Below are 17,500 nucleotides of genomic sequence, written 5' to 3'. Positions count from 1 at the left end.
TTCGCCACGGGCACCAGGCATGCTGCAGCGGGGGGAGAGAGATAAGAATATTAAACAGAGGAATGTGTTGAGATTCACCGCTCTCGCTGATGAGCAACTGGGGCAGGATTGGAACGAGAGAACTTCTCAGCAGTGGTCGGTCCAAACACTGAGAAATAAATTCAGAAGGAAAATGGATGGATGGGGGGGGAGGGGGGGTCTTGTGAGCTCTAGTCCTAGTTTTGAAGATATTGTAGAAATGCAGAAGGGATGTACGTGCATCCGAATACATTATTCGGGAAAGCACAAATAATGTGATGTGCGATGGAAACAGATATTTCTTCTACCCGAAGTTGCTCGTTATCATTCGGGGAAAAAAAAAAATCAGCTCCATGATTGACATATCTGAGTGTCAGTTAGTACGTGAAGAGCAAGCAAGGATTTTTTTTCTCGGATGCCGTCTATAGAGGCTGACTTTATGCAATGTCCTTTGCTTCCTGTCTGAGCTGTCCCAGAAACTCAAATTTCCATTGATGACCCCTGTGCCAAGTTTGAAGCACTTGCCCCGTAGATTGTTCCGGCACACGGTCCGTGGTCATTAGGAGGACGGCCACTGCAGCTCTGATTAGTGACGCTTTAACTCGTTTTATACCTTCTGATTGCTGCTGCAACTGTGTTTTGACTGATTTTTAGTTGATCACAGATCTTCCTGTATCGTTTTCCACCTTTGTGTAGTCTCACAATCAGATTTTTCAATTTCCTCTGGCAATACTTTTCCATGCAGAGCCGTAATGCAGATAGGCACAGCCCATAGGTCCAAAATTGAGAATGTTTTGGTGTTCACAGGTCATTTTACAACCATGGTAATGCAATTAGGCTAATTGAATCACAGGTGTACTCAATTTTGTTTCAATGATCACAGGTTTTCTAAGTTGTGTGTCAGTGATCATAGGTATTCACTTTAATTGTATTCAAATATAGTCTTTAAATAAATACTAAATACTCAACTTAGAAATAATACAATTTTGAATAATTTGATATTTAAGTCATATTGCACAGGGCTGTGCTCACTATTGTTGTATACTATGAGTTGAAGTGGTGTCAAAAAAAAGTTATTTTTATTGCTGCTGAGGGCAGGGCTTCAGCCAAACAATAAAGGTTTGGTCTTTTTGTTGCATTTTAGAGATAACTACTACCTATTACTTTAAGATGTCTGAGTAGTCAGAAACAGAAAATAAGCATAACTAATTAAAGGACTTTTACTAGCAAGTCCACTTTATGCTATATACTATCATAATAATATCACTATTCATTGCCGTGGCAATCTGTTGTGTCAAATAATCTTGTAGTCAGTCTGGCCTAAAAATCATTTCATAATAAAAAAAATTCTAACAGTATTTTGACAAGAGCATACTTGTAATGTGTCATTGAATAATTGCCCTGTACCCTTCTGGTCTTCGCCAACACACTTCATTCACGTCAGTGGGATTTCATTGCAGAAAAAAATGCAGGAAGTGTGAAATTCATTGGCACACTGCTGTCGATATCACAGAAACTAAAGTGCTAGTAAACAAAGACATGTCCAACAAAAGAAAACAAACAGATGCCTACAAAAAAAGAGACTTCTTCAGTAAGGCACTAGTGAACGCATCCGTTTGTTTAACTCCCTGACCAGTTCTCTGATTTCTAAATGATCTTGTCCCTCAGGATGGCTCTAAATTGCTTGAAATGATGTTGACACATCTTCTGGCAGCGTTTGGCTGGAGTTGTGCGTGTCATTTAACCCAGCGAAACCCTGGGGGATTTCTCCTCATGACATTCTTTCTAATATCCCAATTAAGAAAGAACAGAGACAAAGAGAGGGGCACAGAGAAAAGGGAAACAAGAGAAAGTGGTGGAAGAGTTGGAATGAGAGGAAAGCAAATAAACAGATCGAAGAAAAAAGTGGAGAAAAAAAATGATGTGGTGAGATGGATGGAGCGAGAGTAAAGCAGTGCTGATGAGTCCTCCAGCTGTGAGATGTGTCTGTCATTAGCACACTCCCCTCTCCCGCTGAGCCTTCATTGATTTAGCATTACTAATGGATTATGAACAAAAAAATAAAAACATTTCAAATCACAATGAGACTTCAACAGAAAAAAAATACATTATTAAAAGTTTATTGTTTGAGAGATCTTTGTGTGTTTCTAACTGTTGTTCCTTCCTAGACAGTTTTTTGTATTCCTCTGTAGAGGCACAGTGTGATCCCGATGGCTGTTTTCCCTTTTCACACTGACCTTTAGACACCTGCTTGTTAAACAGTTTAATCTGAATCGTAAAACAAACACCTCCTCAATATTTCAAAATCTCTAACCAGCCTGCTAACAGAAGGCAAAGACATTGAGAAATGCCTTGACATTTCTGTTGCCTGAACTGAATTCATCTTAAATAAACATTTCCATGGTCCCTCTATTTTCATTCAGTTACAGGCTGCTCCTTACTTGTTCCTTTACATTCCAATTTGTCCTCAACAAAAGGAGCAAAGTCTTTTACGAGAGCAGTATTTCATGTTGCAATTACAACCCCCAGGGAAATAAGCATCTATTTTGAAATATTATCAGCATGCTCTGGCAGACTGCATTGCACACGTAGCATCAGTGTCCAAAACCACTGGCAAGTCATCTGTTTTCATTCGCACAAATGTATTTAGGCTAATGCTCTTTGTATTTATCAGCACCACAGCGTGCTTAGCTGCTGCATTCTAATGAAAGGTAAATTAATTATGCAAAACAGAATGATAAGAAAGCATTCTGGCTCTCCATTTTGTGGCCTTGTTTTATTTGAAAATTGGATAGTCTCTCTTGCTGAAATCTTGCCATTGTCTTGGTGTGCACATACAATGCCAACATTTATTAATAAACCTCTGAAAAGCTGCTCATGGAATTTTTCACCATTTTTCCAATCCCTTTTCTAAGCATTATTCTGATACAATGTAGACTAGGCTACATGAAATTGTGACACTCTTTGATGAAACCGCTTCGCTTCTGGGCAACATTTCAAAGACCAGCTGCTGACACACAACACTGAAAAATGTGTGAGTACAACATTGTCACATCAGACGCCATGTTAAAGTGCCTGATATCGATGTCCTCCACAGAGTAAATAACGCATTTTACAGGCACCATTATAAGCAGATTACATCTATTAGTTACTGCTGTGCTGCTCACAAATCGGCTGCCCACGGGAGACCAGAAAATCATTTTAAACTTCAATAAGTTACAAGCAGTGGAAAGCCACTCCATAATCCGCATGTTGCCCCAGGCAGCAATAAGCCTGAATGCAATTACGGAAACAGAAATTCAACACAGTAAACAAAAGAAATGTAAATCACAGCTAAGCAATGAAAAAAATGGTGAAGCAAGGAAATGGAGAGACAGAAATAGTCTTATCTCCTCAAAGAGCTCTCTCTCTCTAACTGCCACTTTGAAGATTGATGACACTGCAGAGTGAGTGAGAGGTGCTATAAGGCAGCTCCACCAAAAAGTGATTTTTCATCTGCACTTTGTTCACACTGTAACAAACCCGCACATTTGACTTTCATATGAATAAATAGCATACAATTAGTGATCAATTTAGCTGCCGAAATGTCTCCCGGTAAAAAAACATGTAGTTGGCAGCCAGACCTCAGGAGGAGTACAGACTAGACCGCCTCCACATTTGGGCTACCTGGGTTTACCTTTGAAATTGATCCGACTACAGTAAAAGACAGTGGGCGGAAGTTGCACACTGATTGGTTGTAAGCGAGTAGCGTTTGAGCACCGTCGACTGTAACAGGAAGACAGACAGCACAGTAACTCCCTGGCTGTCCTGCCCTACCCTGTCTGGTAAGTTGATGCATATTTTATATTCCCTTACCTCTATACGCCGGGACAGTATTAAGCAGGCTTCAACATGACATATTGCTAATTCCAAACAACAAGACAAAAACCTTATTCTGCATGCAGTAATTCGGTGTTGATTGAGGCTATTCCCTCTCGCTTGTTAGTCCCGCCTTGGAATATACCATTGGCCAGTTGCTCAAGAACTCATCTCTGAATGGATGCTTCCGTTGCCTGTCTTGGAAAAACACGTCAATTCAGGAAGAGAACTCAGGAGGTGATGTGTTGGCATGGTACTATTATGTTTGCTCAAAGTGCAGCTAAGCAGCGAGAACATCTTTTGTGTTCCCCTTTTTCTTTGTGACATTTTCGACATGCTTCATGAATGGTGTCGTCTCTCCATAAGTTAAATGACCGTTTAAATTAAACGATCGTTGGTGACAGAAAACAGGCTACCTCACCAAGGATCAGGCAGATTGCATTCAGGGGTGATCTCAAGTGGTAACAAGATAATTTGTTTTCATGTTGCTATGGCTAATTTTAGGCCAGGAGTTTTTGAAGCATCGCATTCTAAGACTAATTCAACAATATAAATATGGAAATAGGCCACTTGCATAATACTGAAAATAAAATAAATGAAGTTATGGTATTATATTGACAGTCGCTCCAATATTGTAGCCTAGCCCACAATAAAATACAACATTACATCAGATGAACACAGCGGACACTGGCTTCTGGTACTTAAGTGATGAAAGCAGCAAAATTAAAATAATAATGTGTCTCTTACTATCACATGCTTGCAATATTTATATCTTGGCTTTGCAAGCCAGTATCCTGTAACCCTATACATCTCTGAGTAGTCCATGCACGCACTGAATTTAGCCACACCACACTTGCCTGCATGGCCTGGTGAGTTTAGTGAGTGTAGAGTTTAATTTAAATAAATACATAAAGTGCCGAATCCACCATTAGGCCTATAGTATACATTAGATTTGTCTGTATTCATTGTAATCATGTTATTTTTGGATGATTCCTTCTCTGCCAGCTAGTTCCCCGTGATATTTTGCGATAATTGTCACATGCCATCAATGACAGACAGTCGGATGATTTAGTCGAGTGCATTCTACTTGACGGCTCTCTTACTTAGGTTACTTTTTCAGTGGACTATAGCCTCTTCCAGAATGACATGAGACATGGTGTTGTGAAAACAGAGCTAGCTTCCTTTAGAGTCAGTGCCATGTCTGTGTGTATTTGCCTCCGCATTACTCTTCTGTGACGGCTCTTAATATTTCCACGAAGGTAAGAATAGCTTCCACTTCAAATTTCATAATTTTACAAAGAAAGGGAAATGATAAACGTGATGACTTTTTGCACAGAGGAGTGCTAAAATACTCTGAAAGTCTTGAGGGAAGACCTTTTACATTGTTTGTTAGATATATTGTAATGGCCATTATAGATTGCAACCCAGAGCGTTATAAACCAACAGGGGTCCTACCTGCTAATTTCCATGATTTTAGATAATTACAGAAATGTTCTCTTTAAAGTCTTTAAACAACCAGACCTACCGCACATGTTTCTCTGAAAACCCTAAAAGGCTCTTTTGTGTACGCAGATATCAGATGGCTTATCTACACACATTCATAGGTTTAACAACAGGGGGATCTATTGTGTGTAGTATATTATCAGCTTGTTATTTTTTTCTGGGGCAAGCAGAGCCTGTCTTATTAAGATTCCAGCCTTGTTCCTCGCAATACTATTCTCAATCAATAATGCTGCTTTTGTTGAAGATTGGGAAAAAGCTGGAGTGAGCCAAAGGGCAAGGCTGTGTTTCTGATGATGTTTAAACCCCTCTGACCTATTCTCTCCCAGAGAAATCCAGCAGCGCCCTGCCGACCCGCCTCACTTCAGACTCATAAACCTATCTTTCAAGAGCAGCAGGGCATCAGCATGCCCGACAGCTAGACCACAGACAGGCGGCCTGCTTAGCATTGGGAGCAGAGCAGCGCACGTCCAACGAGGTGTGGTGGGGAATACAGCACGGGACTAGCAGCTCTGCATTACAAGGAAGCTACTACTGTTCAAGTAGATAAGACTTGATTTCTCCAATGTTATTGCAGTAACTGATTTTATTTGAATCATACAGATTTCTGTTGGACAATTACGCTTTCTGTCGGAGAGAAAGCTAGACGGATACATAGAAAACAGAGAAAGCTAGACGGATACATAGGAAACAGAGAAAGCTAAGACTTCTATCAGGAGCTCTTCCTCAGTCTCCCTGCTGAGGCCCACTGGATACTCAATCAATAAAGTCATGTGGAAAAATGATGGCATAAATAGGAAAGAATGTAATGACTAATTCAATAAGCTACGACCACGATTGAAGGTAGAGTCTGGAATCTCAGGTATTGGATCAAAGTCAAGTGGCCATCACAGAAGAAGGATAATGACCCAAATCCATGTAGACATTTCACATAATAAAGACAAGGCAACCATAGAAATGTGAATCATAAATAAAGACTCGACTCATTTCAGAGTACTCAGGGATCCTCTTCAGCATATAAAGCCTATCCCACGATCATCTTAAACTGCTGGTATTCGTGGTAAGGAATACTGTGATATGCCTTCAAGGACACTGAGATTGATTCATCTTTGTTCCCTCCAGAATTAGATTTTTTTCACCTTGAAATATGCTAAGAAGAACATCATAAAATCTAGCAGACAGGCCTATAGAGTGGAATGAATTGAAGCTTACTGTTTCTAAGGGACAAAAGAACTTGCCTGTTATGCAGTGCATTATTTCGTGTTACCAGTGGTCTATGAGGAAGAAAAGTAATAAAATAGGAATAAGATAATTATGTCACGGTTTCAATCATTGTAACCTTAGGTAAGAGACGGTATATTAAACCTTACTTAATTGATTTTATGTAGATTTTGCAAAGTTTTCTTGACTTTCAAATGCCTTTCAAATGAATCAACCAGGTAACACTTTTCCTCAGGAGGAGTAGACTTCTGTAGGAGAAAGACATATCAACAAACAAATAATCTCTCAACAAATAGCCCTATGATAATGAGGGGAGCTGCCACTCCGTCAATAGAGTGCTCAACTCTAAGCAATTTGCTGGTCGGTGCTGAGGCATGAAATCATATTCTGACTAAAGGAATTTAAATGGTCAATGTTAAAAGGATTGACCACTCAGGAAGTTTTATGTCCGCTCGAAGGCATGAGTAGGTTTCCAAGCACACCTCAATAATCCCCCAGAGTGATTAAATTCAGTGAAGCTCCTCACCTCTCTGGGATTATATGCTCTCCATCTTTAGATGTTTTTTCATCCTTAATATTACATGTATACTTCATATCTTTCATGTGATATGTTTATTCTCAAATGTAGATCTTTGTTCTCTACATAAAAACATCTCACATCACAATTATGTCAAATATTGCATCACATTCGAAAAATGCATAATTAATAATGCACTCATTATTAGTATTATGTTTATATTTGTGTAACAGTTTGATAAAGAACAAGTTTATAGGGAGAAAAAGTGAACAGAAATAACATATGGTGAATAAATGCATAAAATGAAATAAAAAAAACCAGAACTTTCTATTTAAAAATATAAACTTATCAAAGGCATGTGTCTATCTAGTGTTTATCATGCTGTGTTTCACATGGCCGTTCTTCTCTTCAAAACTTTGTTACCTGAACTCAGACAGCCTCTCCATAATTTACCTCTACACTCTTGGCCCAGCTTCAGACTTGCCTGCCTTGAAGGCATGTTTTATTTACTCTTGTTCTCTCTGTGTCTTCTCTAGGTGAGGAAAAGATGGGGAAGAAGGATGCAACCACTGCTAAGCTGCCGGTCGATCAGTACCGCAAACAGATCGGTACGTTTCAACTCTGGTAGACCGGGCCTCTTTCCTGGGGGTCAGACATTCAGGATGAGCCTACAGAGTTCATTAAATCTTCATCCCAAACAGTATTGCAGAGCTCGAAGGCAAAGATTTTCACCTAACTTTTGCAGTGAATATGTTTGTTGGCATAATGAATGATTGCTATGCATCTGGAAAGGCTATGGCCAGATAAGAAAAGAGAGGCCTTTGAGTTGAGTTGGCAAAGAGATGGGTCACTGCCTTAATTGGATTTTTTTTTCTGTGTGACTCAGTGTCACAAGATGTTAGACCTTCAAGCTGCTTAACCTTGAAAAGCAGATGCAATACTGCAGTCCTGTTGTAATGATATTTTCCCTAATTGCGCAGAATCCTGCTGTGGGGTTTCTGATATTCATTTCTGCTTTTGTGTATTTATTTCTTTTTTTTAATCTATTTTGTCTTTCTTTAACCATAAGAAACCTTCGACCAAGACAGTATCTTTCTTGTCAGTCATTCTGTCCAAGCTGTATGATTGCCAGCTGTGGTATGTGGGGTTTGATAGGGATTGCAGCATAGTTGAGGAAAATAGGACAGTTGCCGGTGACATTACAAGGGAACTGGGGGCTTCAGTCAGATGGTTGACAACAAGGCTTGTTAGGGTGGTTGTGCACCTGGCATTTATTCAATAGCACTGTGAGTTTGGTAGGAATAAACCCATTGCTATACTAGGCAGTTAGGTTAGTAAGACTGCATGCTTTTATGAGCATCATTAAAGTGCATTTCATTTGTTGTGGTATTAAGCATTAAGAATCATAGATTTGCTCAGAGAACGCTACATAATCTCTTCGGTTTCTTTTAATCTTGTGCAGTGTGATACCAAGTCATGTGCAACCCATTTTTTTTAACCATGTGATCTAGAATATTCCCTGATTACGCAATTATGTGTGTTAGACTATGCGGACACTTCCATGCATGTTCGTCTCTTTCACTTCGTCTCTTTCAACTCATCCAAATAAAACAATGAGCCACCCCTTGCTGAATTCAAAAGATATCACACAAATTTGATGTATTTTTCTAGCGTATACATTATGCTAGACAGCACCGTTCCCCAGACAATGAAGTCACGCACATGCTCTCCACCTTTCTGTTTTCCCTTCCAAAGAGCCTGAAACTGTCAATTTGGGGCGAATCACTGTTTAACAAAAAAAGCCCAAAATAGCACAGAGCATTTTTGAAAGAAAAGAACACACATCACAATTTGAAAAAAGTAATGGCAGTGTAATTTATATGCTGTCAGGCCTGGCTATTTCACGAGAGAAGCTTTTGTGATGTCAGGCATCACCAGAAGCCTCCAGTTGACACGCTGTCCTTAAGTACTATCATTACACCTCGTAATGGACTACAGGCCTGGTGGAGAGGCTGCTGTTGTGTGGATGTGGTCATCCTGCCTGAGATATGATCACTGAAAACAAGGGTGAGATGGAGAGTGAGTGAGAGAGATGAAGGAAGGATGGATGAAGAGAAGCAGAGAGGGGTAGGGAGAAAAGCTCTTTAACAGTGTGAGACAATTATCCGCCTGGGAAAAACAAGCCTTCAACATGTTCTTTTTTATTTTAACCTTCTTTATGTGTGTGCTTTTTGTATGCTGCGTAAATGGGCATGGCTTTTTCTTACACAAGCGGGCTTTAACAGGGAGAAATATTTTCATTGTTTCGCTATCCTGATTTCCCCCCCCCCGCTTTGTTGACATGATGTAAGAGACAGAGGCCAAATGCCTCTGCTGGGGTGTGAGTCGGGCTGGTTTTGCTCTGGTGGTACATGTCAGTGATTGGCGGCTGGCTCTCGGGTTCTTGTTCGTACACGGTGCCTGCCGGGTCCTGGCCGCAGAAGAGGGGAGCTGTCACCACCCTTCACCCGCACCCCAGGGGTTAGTGGTGCAGATTTGGGCTGTCTTCCCAAATCACACATCACTCACTTTTGGGGTTTTGTGTTTTCTGTTTAAATTCTTCAGAACAGTTCCCATAGGTCTGTCACATGGGGGCAGTCCCTAAGCTAAAGGACATCAGTGTAACCCCATGGAGAAATAATAAGACATGACACACGCATCCATGGTTCAGCGTCGCACAGATCAGCCGGATAAACAAAGGGACACTCGATTGACTGTGAGTGTAGATCGGGTTGGCGTTCTGCTATTTGTGCCTTGTCTCGTTCCCACTCGAGTCGTCTTACTGGGAAGGGAAGGTGTTCATTCAAAATGGCATAGCAGAAAAGTCACTGGGCGTTGAGCTGTGTTGGGTGTTGAAGCTATCAGTGTGTCGTTTCCTGTATGGTGTTCAGGTTTCCCAGCGAACGATGGTGATGGTAACAGCTTGTTTTCTGTGCGGCAGATCTGAACATGCTTCCTCTCCGCTGTGGCAATTTGCAGAACTAGCTGCTAAGTGGAGGATGAATAGGAGCGTGAAAATAGATGCTAAGTGAGTCCGGTGGCGGGTGAGGAGACGGGGACCCTTTGAAGTGAAATCAGCTGTGCTGTCTTTGAAAGGACACCCCGCGGCACCATGGGAAGATTTGCCACGTGTTGCCAGCGGATCGCACAATGCGACAGCGCACGGAGGCGTCGCTTTTGTGCGCATCCGAAAGACAATAGAGCGGGCCATGCTTTCACTGAGTGGGCCCCGCGGTCCACCAAAGACACATAACTGCCACGGGGAATAGCTCATCTAAAGCTGATTAATAAACGGAGCTGTTCTCTAAAGCTATCTGCTGTAAAACTTGATGATCAAGTTCATCTCACAAAAAGAGAATGAGGATCTTTAGAATCACTGACTCACTGTAAAAACAATGACCGTAGGATCAGATGCTGGTAAGGTAATGTCACTGTGTGACTGCCAAAATAGTGTAATGTTCTTATTAAGGTGGGTCTAAGAACAGAGATGCTGTTTTAAGTTCACAGGTCACTGCTTTGGTGGCTTAATATGGAGCCAGGTGATGTATTCATGGAGCCTGATATGTTCAGCTATTAGATTAGTAACTGCGTGCTAATGTCTGAAAAATTACTAAAAAAGTACTTGACCTTTTGGCTCCTGAAAAACAAAATTCCTGTTTAAAAAAAGATTCCAACAACTACACGGTGTAGTGAGTGGTGCTCTGGCCACTAAGCCACCAGGACCATGAAACTTAACTACTTACAGTGCATACAGAACGGTTTCAGAACCTTTCAAGTTTTCCACATTTTGTTATGTTTCAGACTCATCCTAAAATGGATTCCATTCATTTTTTCCACGAGTCTAGACATAATATTCCACAATGGCAAAAAATAATTCATTTAAAAAAATAAAACACATGAAATATTCACATGAGTATTCAAACCTTTGACTAAGTACTTGGTTAAAGCACTTTTGACAGCAATGACAGACTCAAGTCTTCTTGGGAATGATCCTTCAAGCTTTGCATACCTTTCATTTGGAAGTTTCTCGATTGCCGTTCAAGCTCAACCGGGTCAGTGCACAGCCTTTTTCAGTTCTCTGCTCGAGAGATTCTCTATTGGGTTTAGGTCCGGAATCTGGCTGGATCACTCCAGGACTTTCACAGAGTTTTCCCAAAGCCACTCATCTTTTTTCTTGGCAGTATGCTTCGGCTCGTTATCTTGTTGAAATGTGAACCTCCGCCCCGGCCTGAGATCCTGAGCACTCTGGTAGGAGTTTCTGGAGGAGTTTTCTGGTAGGAGGTTTTCACTCAGTGTCTGGTTTCCTCCACACACGGCAATGGGAAATGTTACCGAATAGGTTCATATTAGTTTCTTCAGGATTTTGTTTCTCGTGGTCTGAGAGTCGTTCAGGTGCTTTTTAGTGAGGAATGGCTTCTGTCTGGCCACTCTACCCATAAAGGCCTGATCGGTGGAGTGCTGCAGTAATGGCGGTTTCTCTGTAAGGTGCTCCCATCTCCACAAAGGAACTCCGGATCTCATCCATAGTGACCATTAGGTTCTTGGTTACCTGTCTGACTAAAGACCTTCGTCCCTGATTACTCAGTTTGGCTGGGCAGCCAGATTTAGGAAGACTCAAATCTTTTCCATTTGAGAATGATGGAGGCTACTGTGCTCTTTGCACAGCAGCATTGCCTGTCACGCAGGTCTACAGACAATTCTCTCAACCTAATGGCCTGGTTTACACCTCTAGCTGTGATGCCTTATATAGAGGGGTGTGTGCCTTTCCTAATGTTCTAATAGTCCAAATGAATTCAATAGGCACAGGTGGACTCCAATCAAGTTGTAGAAGCATCTCAAGGACCATTCATAGAAGTAGGATGCTCCAGAGCTCAAGTGTCATAACAAAGGATCTGAATACTTATGTAAATAGAAATTTCAGTCGTTTATTTTTAATACATTAACATAACTCTACTTTGTCATAGTGCATTATCGTATATACAGTAGATTCATGAGAAATAATTAATTGAATCAATTTTAAGATGAGTTTGAAACCAAAATGTAGAAAACTTGAAAGGGTTTGACAACTCTTCGTATGCACTCTATATTAATGCTACTTCTAAAACTATAATGTTTTCCTCTGTCTGCAGGTTAGTCAGCCTGATATACTGTATAAATGGCTTTTTCCAGGATCTGACTCAGAAACCAAACTCATGCATTCCCTTGGACCCATTTGTACCTGAGTCAGTGCAAACAGCAAGGATGCAGATCCTCTCAGTATAAAGAATTAATCGGCACGCTCTGCGTGATTACTTTGATTTCCTGACAGTTTAACTATTCATTTGGAACAGATGGTGGAGTCGGTTTTTGTTGTGTGTATTTACTCTGCAACAAGAGGTTCATGGAAAAATACCACATTCACCTAATCTTTCCCTGCTGACTGCGAGCAGAATGGGGGCTTGCATGTTCCCCGCTTGTAGAAGCAGCACAGGTGTGGGTTCTAGTGCAGTAAACCTGTGGCTTGAATGTTGAGCATAATGTACCCCCCCCCCCCCTCAAACTGTAAGTGTAACAAACACTTGGGCAATTTAAATGTTGATGAAGAATGTAAGAACAAGAGAATGCCAGCTGCAGTTTTAAAACAAATTTTATTTAAAAAAATGTAATAAGAGTTGCAGTTATTCTCCTAAAACAGTCGATAATGCCAGTGGAAAGCTCTGAAGCTGAAGTCAAGTTTAAACATCTAAAAATGAAAGATGCTCTGAAAGCAAGGGTACGTGTTGGAGGAAAGACATTAAAGTAAATTAAATCAATGTAAATGAAGGTTCACAGTGAACTAATAGAGGTTAGCGGTAATAGAGGTGAGCTACATCTTCAGAAAGGGGCTAAAACGCTGGACATAAACTTCCCTGGCAAACATAGGTTGTTCATGTGGCTAAAAAGCCTGTCTAGATGTTCCATCTCAAAAAGTGATAAAGACTAAAAAAAAGGATATACAGAATTAAGCAAATAGCTCAGTATACAGTATTACTAATGGAGAGAGAGACTAGTATCAGTATACAGTATTACTAATGGAGAGAGAGAGAGAGACTAGTATCAGTATACAGTATTACTAATGGAGAGAGAGAGAGAGACTAGTATCAGTATACAGTATTACTAATGGAGAGAGAGACTAGTATCAGTATACAGTATTACTAATGGAGAGAGAGAGAGACTAGTATCAGTATACAGTATTACTAATGGAGAGAGAGAGAGACTAGTATCAGTATACAGTATTACTAATGGAGAGAGAGAGACTAGTATCAGTATACAGTATTACTAATGGAGAGAGAGACTAGTATCAGTATACAGTATTACTAATGGAGAGAGAGACTAGTATCAGTATACAGTATTACTAATGGAGAGAGAGAGAGACTAGTATCAGTATACAGTATTACTAATGGAGAGAGAGACTAGTATCAGTATACAGTATTACTAATGGAGAGAGAGACTAGTATCAGTATACAGTATTACGAATGGAGAGAGAGACTAGTATCAGTATACAGTATTACTAATGGAGAGACTACTCTGTGAGGCGGTAGCTGACCTCTGGAATGAGTGTCTATCCTCTGTGCTGGTGTGGTGTGGTGTGTGAGTGCGAGCAGTTTTGCCTCTGATAGTGGCAGCTCCTCTCCTCTCCCATCCTCTCTCCCAAAGGGGGCACCGTATGGCAGGAGAAGCAGCTGCCTCCCTGGAGAGAGGTCAGTCCCGCATCCCTGTTTGTCTGGAGGAAAGCTTCCATTTCTCTCTCTCACTCTTTGCTAAGCTAGCGATGGGTAGAGATATATGTTCTCTCTTTTTCCCCCTCTCCCTCTCCCTCTTTCTGTATTATGCCCCTTCTGTATCCCTCCTCTTCTTTCCTCTCTTCCTTTTCTCTTTGTCTCTCACCCTCCTTAATTCCATCTTCTCTATCTCCCTCTCTCTGCCTCTCTCTCCCTCCGTCTCCCTGCTCAATGTAAATGGGGCTTAATTAGGCAGGAGTTGCACTTCTCGTGGCCCCTCTCGTGTCGACAGCACTCTGGGAGACCTTGAGTCCGACCCCTGAGCCTGACGCTCTCACCAAGGACATCCGCCCCGCCGCCTGCCGCCAAGCTGTTGCCTCCTCCACTTTTTTTTCCCTCTTTCTTCTTCATCTGTTTGTTTCTAATTAGACAGACCTCCCCCTCACACGCACACATGCGCGCACTCACACACACACACACACACACACACGCAGAATTGTTCTCGTTGCCAGGTGGTGGAGTTAGCCTGTAGGTTGATGCGAATTGTGAAATGTGGATTGTGAACCAACTCTCAGGTGAACTCAAGGCTGGTCACTTGATGATGCAAACTACCATATATTCAGTATTTACACGAGTTTTGATAAGCCTCCATTGCAAAACCATTTTCATTGTTTTCGACTCCTTGTGGTTTGCAAATGAAGCCAAATATACCCAGGCGTAAGTTAAAAGCGGGTTTCTGTTGGATGGGAGTACTCGTTAATAACTTATTAATGCCCTTTTAAAAAGCCACTTGCATCCTTTCCTGGAAACGCTCAGCCATCTCTCACATTAACACCAATTAAGAGGTCTAAATGCAGAGAAATCTGTGTCGAATCTTTGTGTTTTAACCAAAATGCATTAGCGTAATGATACCTAATCAAGAATTAATGAACACAGCCGTAAATATACTGTTATTATTTAAAAGCATTCTTTAAGATAATCTAAAGGTCACTCTCAGTGTGTGGAGTAGCTGTATTAAAGCTGAACTAATTAATCACTACCTTGATGTGTAAACTGAAAAAAAAAAAGATGGCAAGTGAAGGCAAATGGGAAATTAGTCGAAAACAGCCCTTGCATTTGAACTGAGCTCATGCCATCTCTGTGATTGTGTTTCAGGGAAGCAAGACTACAAGAAGACCAAAGTGGCTCTAAAAGCCACAAGACTGAAGGCTGACGCCTTGAGGAGCGCGCCAGGGATCAAGGTGAGATGACGACTTCCTCTCCTCTCTTCTCCTCCTCTCTCCTCCCCTCTTCTGTCTCTCCTCATTCCTTTTCTCACCCCATCTTCTCCTCCATCTCTTTCTGTCTCACTGTGGGTCAGCCCTTTCCTTTCTCATCTGTCTTGCTCACACACCCCTAACATGGGAATATACAGAGATATCATTCTCTCCATGTGGAGATAAGAAGAGATATGAGTGTCTGTTCTGTATCAGTATTGTGCTATTGTGTGTGTGAGAGAGTGTGTGCGTCTGTGTGTGTGTGTGTGTGTGTGTGTGTGTGTGTGTGTGTGTGTGTGTGTGTGTGTGTGTGTGTGTGTGTGTGTGTGTGTGTGTGTGTGTGCGCGTATGTCTGTGTCTGTGTCTGTCTCTGTGTGTGTGTGAGTGCATGTGTATGTGTGAGTGTGTGTATGTGTGCTGGCCAATAACTGTGCCAGTAACTGGACCGGACAGTTCTGTGTGTTCCTCTTCTGTAAGGTCAGTGCTGCAGTCCATTTCCATGCTGTAGTGAGATGACTGTGTCCAGTGTGAGCACACAACAGACACGTATATAGATATACACACACACACACACACACACACACACACACACACACCCAGCAAAGAGAGAGAGAGGAAGTGAGAACAAAGATACACTTGTAGAGTACACATTCATATAAACAAAGAACGTACACACACACACACACACACTCACACACGCTCACAAACAGACCCCTCTGGCTGTGCCCTACATGGCAGCTCGGCGCTGTGTGTGTGTGTGGGTGGCTTTAGCTCTCGAGTTGATCTTGGGGAGCCACTGGTGAGTCTCCTCCATCTCACACACACACACACACACACACACACACACACACACACACACACACACACACACACACACACTGTGGAGCAGCAGGCGGGTGAGTCTGCTCCATCTCGGCGTTGGCATTTGCTGTTTGTCTGCTTTAATGAGGCCTTCCGTGCCCGTGAGTTGAAGGGCACTGTGATTATGGATGCAGGGAGAGCGAGCGCTGGCTCACTGGTGTGGCTTGGCTTCTTCTTGATGGACGCCAGCACAGCCACCAGGCCTCCTGTTCTCCTCAAGCATCCAGTGAGCTCGGGCTGTTCAGGTGGAGATCGTGGAGAGGGTTGTTCCACTTTCTTTCTTGCTACACAGGATTCTTTTTTGGTTTTATTTTTTTATGAAGTGAATTGAGTTCAATTCAATTGGGTGAAATTGATGTTGAACAGATACGGCAGTTTATATGGAAGTGCTGTGGACATTTTGACAAACCGCTCCAAACTCCCCACATTAGGTGCTAATGGTGCCATGGCTGTGACTTGGTCAGAAAATGGCATTAGTGAAGGTTAATTATGTTAAGCCATTTAGAGCGGCCCATATTTAGTCTCTCTTTTTTCGAAATACTTTGGCCTCATTACGAATTTCTTTAATCCAATTAAGGAGGCTTATATCTTAAAATATTGATATTCCACATGAATTATGCATCAGTATGGCAGTTGAAAGAGGGGATTTTAAAGATCGGTCTAAACGCCCGTTTGGGATCGAGCTAAAAAGGCAATTATGTCCCAGGACCTAAATCTCATTTGACTTAGTAAATTATAAATCCCTAAATTGAAGGAGCAGACTCCTGCACCTAAGTTTTTTTTTGAGTAGTCTTTTGGTGGACAGAGATAGGTTGGAACGTGTTTTGTTGTTTACTAGTAACTCTGCACGTTTGTATTGATTGGTGACATTGATCGGTTTCTTTGGGGCTCGGGCTTCTCAGCTTGTGTTTGTGTTTGTGTCTGACTGTTGTGCTGTGTGGATGGCCACTCTGACCCCTCTCCTCTCTCTTCTCTCTTCTGTGGGGCTGATGTGGAGTGCTGGCCGCCGGCCCAGACGCTAATGTTTTTCTCTGGGCTGTCTGTCATGGCTAGCAGGTGCTCACACGGTGAGCTTGGACTCTCTCTCACTCTCTTTCTCTCTCTCTCTCTCTCTCTCTCACACTTTCTCTTTCTTTCTCTCTCTCTCTCTCTCTCTCTCACTCTCTCACTCTCTCCATGTGTTTGTGCTGGGGCGGTTGAGTGGTTCTGTGCTGGGCACAGCTGTGGTTGGCATCTCTCAGAGGAGGGAGGCACAGGCTGCAGCGGGCCATCCCGGAGCCTGGCCACTGCGCTGTGCCCGGGTGGATTGGCACCGGAGCCCCACGCCAGCTGCTGTTCGCCACGTGGTGACCAGTTGGTGTGCCGAGAGGCTGGCGCTTGGCAGGAAGTATTGGGGAATGAGGCCACCTGCTGTGGGCACCCCCACAGAACACCCCCCCCCCCCCCCTACGGTGCCCCTCTCAGATGATGGCATGGTGCAGCCCAGCCCA

The 17,500-nt window shown here is 42.3% G+C and overlaps 1 protein-coding gene and 1 long non-coding RNA gene across 6 annotated transcripts in view; one reads left to right on the top strand and one right to left on the bottom strand.

Annotated features, from left to right (window-relative positions):
- The window catches only part of LOC122133807, a 15,257-nt gene extending 14,440 nt beyond the window's left edge, over nt 1–817 (bottom strand). The window contains exon 1 of the long non-coding RNA XR_006153003.1: nt 1–817. This exon is cut by the window's left edge and continues 425 nt beyond it. This is a non-coding gene — a long non-coding RNA (uncharacterized LOC122133807).
- A 2,859-nt stretch (nt 818–3,676) lies between these two features.
- The window catches only part of triqk (triple QxxK/R motif containing), an 18,979-nt gene continuing 5,155 nt past the window's right edge, over nt 3,677–17,500 (top strand). Inside the window, exons 1-3 of one of the 5 annotated variants that reach the window (XM_012836068.3) lie at nt 3,677–3,842; nt 7,651–7,722; nt 15,049–15,134. In XM_012836068.3, the coding sequence (XP_012691522.1) occupies nt 7,662–7,722; nt 15,049–15,134 (147 nt within the window). In that variant the 5' untranslated portion in view covers nt 3,677–3,842; nt 7,651–7,661. Of the gene's footprint in view, nt 3,843–3,903; nt 4,130–4,162; nt 4,338–4,373; nt 5,136–7,650; nt 7,723–15,048; nt 15,135–17,500 lie in introns of those variants that run through there. The other 4 variants (XM_031586256.2, XM_031586260.2, XM_031586258.2 and 1 more) reach the window with 4 other exon arrangements.

This window comes from Clupea harengus, chromosome 19, assembly GCF_900700415.2.
Source record: "Clupea harengus chromosome 19, Ch_v2.0.2, whole genome shotgun sequence".
Taxonomy (NCBI): domain Eukaryota; kingdom Metazoa; phylum Chordata; class Actinopteri; order Clupeiformes; family Clupeidae; genus Clupea; species Clupea harengus.
This window is presented reverse-complemented; position numbering and strand designations above follow the sequence as displayed.